Source organism: Petromyzon marinus, chromosome 36 (genome assembly GCF_048934315.1).
Source record: "Petromyzon marinus isolate PM22_M1 ecotype Great Lakes invasive population chromosome 36, UKy_Petmar_22M1.pri1.0, whole genome shotgun sequence".
NCBI lineage: Eukaryota > Metazoa > Chordata > Hyperoartia > Petromyzontiformes > Petromyzontidae > Petromyzon > Petromyzon marinus.
The window spans coordinates 4,455,195-4,462,305 of NC_133702.1; the positions used below are offsets into that span (position 1 = coordinate 4,455,195).

The 7,111-nt window shown below is 43.8% G+C and overlaps 1 protein-coding gene across 2 annotated transcripts in view; it reads left to right on the forward strand.

Moving 5' to 3' along the window:
* The window catches only part of MGLL (monoglyceride lipase), a 40,261-nt gene extending 36,316 nt beyond the window's left edge, over window positions 1-3,945 (forward strand). The window contains exons 7-8 of one of the 2 annotated variants that reach the window (XM_032966672.2): window positions 2,510-2,622; window positions 3,466-3,945. In XM_032966672.2, the coding sequence (XP_032822563.2) occupies window positions 2,510-2,614 (105 nt within the window). In that variant the 3' untranslated portion in view covers window positions 2,615-2,622; window positions 3,466-3,945. Of the gene's footprint in view, window positions 1-2,509 lie in introns of both variants that reach the window. The other variant, XM_032966671.2, reaches the window with a different exon arrangement.
* The last annotated feature ends 3,166 nt before the right edge of the window (window positions 3,946-7,111 follow it).

Genomic DNA, 7,111 nt, shown 5'->3' on the forward strand with positions numbered 1-7,111 from the left:
AGATCACAGTGGTGAGTCCTATATGGGCAGTTCAATGCAAATCTTAAGGCCGAGTGATAGATGGAATCAAGTTTCTTCAGTACAGTACTTGTGGCTGATTTATACACGATATCACAGGAATCAAGTAGAGGCAGTATGATAGCTTTTATCAATTCCAAACGGAACATAGGGGGGAAGCAGTGCTTGTGTCGATACAGAAAACCAATTTTTATTTTTGTCTTTTGACCAATATAATCAATGTGATCTTCAAAATTCATTTTTGAATCCAGGATGACCCAAAGATACTTATAGATCTTGACTTGCTCTATTTGATAATTCTTTAAGGAATGTAATTGGGGAAAAATAACTTCCTGCTTTAGTCCCGGTGAGAAGCATAGCACCTTGGTTTTGGAGGTATTCAGGACTAGTTTAAGAGCAACTAGCTGATGTTGTAGTTTGTTGAAATCACCCTGGAGCTTAGCAATCACGTCATCCGGAGAGCGGCCAGCAGTAATCAATATCGTGTCATCTGCAAAAAGATTTACCCTGGAATGATCCAGGTCAGTGCCCAAGTCATTGACATAAAGAGAGAACAAGAGGGAGCCGAGGATGGAACCCTGTGGAACCCCTTTTGTTATCTTAACACTGTTTGACCTCCAACCATCTGTGAATACAGTTTGGGTGCGAGAAAAGAGGTAATTTTTTAACCATTTTACTGTGTTTTCGGAAAAACCGAGGCAACTTAGTTTACTAAGCAGGGTGTTGTGGTCTACTGTATCAAAAGCTTTGGACAGGTCAAGAAAAATACAGGCACAGTACTGCTTATTATCAAGGCTACTGTAAATTTGATTCAGAGAGTCTAATGCAGCAGATGTGGTACTGTATTTTTTTCGGAACCCAGATTGTTTTAAATGTAGTAGATTATTGGTGGACAGGAAACTGCTAATTTGGTAGTTAAATAATTTTTTAAAAAATTTCATCAATGGGGACAAAATTGAGATAGGTCGATAGTTATTGGGATCATCTTTAGGGCCCCCTTTGTGAAGTGGACGGACATAGGAATGTTTTCATTCTAGAGGAACTGATGCTTCTTTGATGGACAGGTTGAAAATATGGGCTATAGGTTTGTATATTAGGTGACCATCAGTTAGTAGAGCAAAGACGAGAATACTATCTGCTCCGGTAGAGGAGGACCCTTTGAGGTAGGACAGTTGTTTCAGAACATTACTTTCGTGGATTGGCTGGAAACTAAATTCGTTTAATGTTTGGACAGGGGTGTAGGAATTTGCATGAGCAGGGGTGACTCCCAATACATTATCAAAAAGATTATCAGCTTCAGAAAAATGAAGGTTAAAATTGTCAACTATTTTTTGGGGATCTGAAATATATTCCCCATTTCGGTTAAGCTCAACGGGCAGATTGTCTGTTTTGGATGCCTTTTCAATACATTTGATTGTTTTCCAAAAAATCCTGGCATTTCCATGTGATTCCAGGAGAGTTGAGGAAAAGTAGGCATTTTATGCATGCCATATTTTTTTGACGCATCTATTCCTTAAAATCCTGTATTCAAGCCAGTCATTGACCAAATTACTTTTCTGAGCACATGCCCAAGCCTTGTCCCTAGTTTTCATGAGCTTTGCCTTTAGTTTTAAATCTAACCAACGGAGCATGTTTGTTAAGAATTTGGAGAAACGTGTACCTGAAAGTCTCCCAAAACGTAGTCAGGTTGGGGATATCACAGACCTTGTCAATATCCGAGTGAGGCACATCATTAGTAAATGCCTGAGTGCTGAAGTGCCTCAAAGAGTGCTTCTCAACCAATTTAGGGGGGGCTTTGGGTCTGGCTGATGATCTCACCCCAAAAATGAAGGAGTGATCACTAAGGTTATTACCTAGAACACCAGTCAGTGCGAAATTGTGAGGGGCATTTGTCAATAGGACGTCAAGCAGAGTTGGCTGTCCCGAATTTTTTACGTTGGGTCTTGTGGGGACATTTATTAATTGAAACAGGTTAAATTCATCTGTTAAATTTGTGGCCACGGCCGGCGGGTTTAGCCAATTCCAATTTAGATCACCCACTAAAACTATTTCACCTTTAGGGAGGCCCCCAAAAAGCTCTCTCAGTGCAGATGCAGCTTCAACATCCTTCCCACTAGGCGGTCTATAGCAGCACACTACCAATATCTCTTGATTATTTGGGAGAGTTATTCTGAGAACCAAACCTTCAAGGCAACATTGTTTAAACAAGGAGTGAGCTGATGAACATGCAATAGTATTACGAACATAGATGCCAATTCCACCTCCTTTAGATCCTCGGTCAAGCCGAAAAAGGTTGTAGTTGCCAATCGTAATCTGCAAGTCATTGACGGCAGGAGTGAGAAATGTTTCTGTTAGGCAAAAAAATGTCCGGGTCAAGATTTGCCACTTCTAGTTTTAGTTGACTTAATTTAATCACAAGCCCTCTGATGTTGACATGTAGAACACCAACACCTTTGCATTTTGTGTTTGTGTGCGCGCGCGGCTCTTGCAGATGTACGAGGGCGCGTACCACGTGCTGCACCGCGAGCTGCCCGACGTGAAGGAGGCCGTGCTGCGGGAGATACAGCAGTGGATTATGGCGCGACTGCCAGACTGACAAACCAGGTCACACAGCCTTGCGCCCGCCGTTACCACCTGTCTCGATTTGACCTGGGAATTGACCCGGACGGCTGGGAAAATTGGCATCGGCGTTTGGGTTCCAGGGGATTGTGCGTTGAACTTATTTTCTCACCGTATTTAGCCAACCGTGCCAATCAGAGGTGCGGGAATTGGTTCCTATCGAGGTCTCACGGTCACAGTGCAGAAATTCGTACCAGATAATGTGGCGAAATTTTAAGCTTATCAATGTATTTTAATTGCTAAATGAGAGTACATTGTTTCACAGGTGGCTCATTCAAAGTGATTTTCAAATAATTTGCTGCAAAAATGACCACGGAGGAATTTGAACCAGTTACACCGCCTCAAATATCTCAACCGGGCAAATGGACGAATGTAAATATATATTTGTTTGCTTAACAAAACCACATTATCTCCATGAAGGTTTGACCCATTTACAGTACCTCTTTCTTGAAGGCCCCAACTCTTAAAGGCCCCACACCTCTAATGCTTGGGTTTCGAGGGACACCTAAGCTTGGCTACACGCCTCTTGGGTCCGAGCCACGATCATTCATGTCCGCGGAACTTCGGGCACACTCTGAATTACACGATTGTTATTGCTTTTCTGATTATATCCATTGAAAGGTCTTGATGCGTCATTTTGAAAGTGGCGATACTGATGTTTAAGATAAACTGGATGTTTGCATATCTTAGCCAAGTCGTCACACCATACAAACCGCCGCGGGCATTTACGATCGGCAGACTCCTTCATCTTGGCGGTCCAAACAGCCCATCCAGCTGGTGCTGGTGACAGACCTTTTGACAGATCTTCTCCCATTGAACGTCTTTCAGGACCAGAAGACTCTGCCCGACGAAGAAGTGAATAACTCCTCGGGAAACTTAAAGTACACACTCACGCAAAACAAGGTGTACGATCTGTTTGTATTTTTGTATGTAACCGTCGCTATATATAAGCAATAACTATAGACTACGCAGTAGGTGACGTTACAATTACTGTACTGTTCTTAGATATACACGTAGGCATGTGCAGCTTTTACGATGTTTTAGTGAAATACATAGACTGCATATCATTGCCCATTTTTACACTACTTTTTTTTTACACCTATAGCCCACTCCAGGCACCCAAGTACCACTACCCATACTTGATCGGTGTAACTCTGTCTATTGAATGTATCTTATCGGATTGACCACAGTGTAGGGAACCTCCTCGCGTGTGTTTTACTCTGTGTAATACTTCTAAGCGTCCGTTTGTTTGACAATAAAATAAAACACAGACTGTGCATGGACTGTGCAATAAAGGGTAAACCGGCACTGGCGTGGAATCTTATTTGCCGGATCCTTACGAAGGCTCGTCTTTCTGCGATCATCGTGCAGGCATGAAGGGTTAACGGTGAATCAAGGTTCACGAATTAAGCGCATTGTGACATCTAATGGCTTCAAGGGTCACATGAACCCCATTAATGCAACACCATAACAATAATGTCTTGTCAATTCACCGCTGGATGAAGGCCTCCCCAAGCCTCCCAATGCAGTGATGGGTTATGGGGGGGGCGGGGGGTTGACCATACTTCATCACGCTGGTCAGGGGACACATTCGAATATCACGCAGCACTGATGTTAGCCGTGGCCAGGAATCAAACTCAGGTACGCGCATGGTTCATAGTCCCATGTGCTATCTACCGAACGCCTGCTCCCCCCATATGGCAACGTACGATTGAATATCGGCTATGTTTAGATTCGCAATTTAATACGAATCGATTTCACCATTACACCCCTGAGTTCGGAGCGCTTGCAAGGTGACTGCAACGCGTGCCACCTAGTCACGTGCAGTGAGGCGCTCTCTGCGTGCCGTGGCTGAGGCTTCCTGCACGGGGCATTGCTGCCACCGCACGTGTTGTCTCGCGCTTTGCCGCTGCGGTGTGCAACGTCGGCATCGATGTAAATTAACGGGACGGGCAAAAGCATTCCTTGGATGCTGCATGAACGGATCTTTTCAAGGCGATGGTGGGATATTTTTTTTTGTTTGGGCCGTTTTTAGTCCATTGTTGAATCCGGCCTGCTGTGCCATATCGCTGATATTCAAAGCGGAGATATTTGGTAAACAATTGTCTGAAACACGATTTGTATGTTTTAATGAAATCAAATTCATATTTAGCTATTGTATTTTTCATTAATTAATGTATGTAACAATGCATCAATTTCAAAACATGGATACAGAAACTGACATTTAAGGCGATCCATGGACGTGCCCTCGGAACTCATTACCCCGTACAATCCATCTCAGGCCCTACACTCAGTAGACCACCGTCTCCTGGTACTGTATAATATTGACAATATTTGTATCTAGATTGTGCTTATACGATAATGGTTTGTTTTTCATATCGAGGCCTTTATTCTGGGGGCATCTCTCACATCCCATCTCATCTCAAACGTTTGAAAGGGGGCACCCCCAGAGGCAACTGTCCCTGTGGGCACAAGGTGACTCAGCACCTCGCCTGCAAATAGACATTTGTCTGCCAGGAGGGGGCAATGATACACCTAGATTGAAAACAAATTTATTTAAAACTGCTTTAATTAGCAGGGTTGGTTACGTACGGTGCGGAAGAAGTTCAACATACACACGACCGTCGTCCTACAAGGCCGTCTCGCTGGTACCAGCGACAGACCCTCCGTGAGATGAGTTCCAACATCATGGATCCATCTTCCATGACACCTTTGGCCGTGCCCCCTGTTTGTCTGAACTCCGACCTGGAAAGACGACGTGAGGGTTCTTTTCTCAGAGATGTTCAAAATGAGTTTGGTTAATGAAAATATCTTGATTAGTGATAGCATACATTTTCATAGTTGTTATGAACTTTAGTTATTCCAAGTGCTGAACTTGCTGCATATCAATGTTTTTGCAGATGTATTGGTTTACGTTATGCTCACATCCACCAGAGGGAGCTAAACAATTGCAATTGATTTTGATTTAAAGCTCTCGTGACTGCAGGGATTCATATTCTTGGTTCTTTCGGTAAAGTCACGTAGAAGGGAAACAATAAAATAATAAAAATATAAAACAATCAAATTACCACGACGTTTCGACTGCAACACAAGCAATCATCATCAGGTGTGAAAACCACAAAACTTTCTTGCTGTGGTTTTCACACCTGATGATGATTGCTTGTGTTGCAGTCGAAACGTCGTGGTAATTTTATTGTTTTATATTTTTATTATTTTATTGTTTCCCTTCTATGTGACTTTACCGAAAGAACCAAGAATATAATTGTAGTTGATATTTGCATTCAGATGTTGCTGCTTGCCAAGGGACACTGGGCAGCCATCGCCTGCCGATGATGACGATGTGATTGATGATACACATGTAGTTCTATATTTCACGATCTATGGACCGGGCCTTCACATACCTAGTTGGTAGCAGTCCATGGGTCAAAGTACCTCCGATTGTCTACGTACGGTGCGAAAGAAGTTAAATGTACATACAAAAACTGGTAACACCTGAGGTGCTGCAACTCAATTGTAACCAATGGTTTCATGTGGCCGAAAACAAGTGCTATTTATCTGGACATGAGACCATTTTAACGTGAGCCTGCTGTCAGTATTGCTTCCGAGTTTAGTTCAGTCAGGTTCAAACTAAGTTTGAGGATCTGCTGATGAGAAAACAAACAGTAGCCCAATGGTTTCCGGGGAAACGTGAAATGTTGGGTTGGTACCAACGTTGCAACATGTTTTCACTGGGGCTGCCATGGTGCTCAAGTGATATCGCTGCATCGATTACATTCAACGGTATGAGAGTAGCGGGTCACAGTGATGTTACTAGTGACAAAATGGGTCACTTGACCGTAACTTTAAAGTCTCTTTTCCCCCCCTCTTACTCATGAAGTTTCAAATGAGTGTTGAACAGTCCATGTCATATTGGCCCTATCGAGGTTTCAGTGATTCACCACTCCCCCAGTAATGTAACGAATTTCAACAATTCAGGGTCACAAAAGAATCAGTTACTGAAATTTGTTGAATTTAGCGGCCTCTAGTGACTGAAGGGGTCACGTGAACGCTTTACACAGCAACATACCAATCGATGCTTACGCACTTCTACGTACGTGTAATGACGACTTGACACACTATATTGAAGACACGTTCACTTGACATCAGGCAGAGATCCCTACTGCAACAGCCCCGAGTCTCCCACGCATCTCCCTTTTATATACCGACACGAGGCCACGCCCCCCTTCTCGATCATTCTCGCTGACTCTGGACACTCGCTCCACCGACAGACTCCACCGTCCTCTTCCCTCACCTGACCACGCTGCCTTCTCGATCATTCCCGTAGCCACCGGCCCCTTGGCACTCACGGCTCATACCCCTGTCACTACCTCCCGTGGCCACCAGTTCACTCGCACTGTAGGCTGACTCCCCGTCATTACCTCCCGTGGCCACTAGTCCCTTCGCACTCACAACTGATGCCCTTGTCATTACCTCC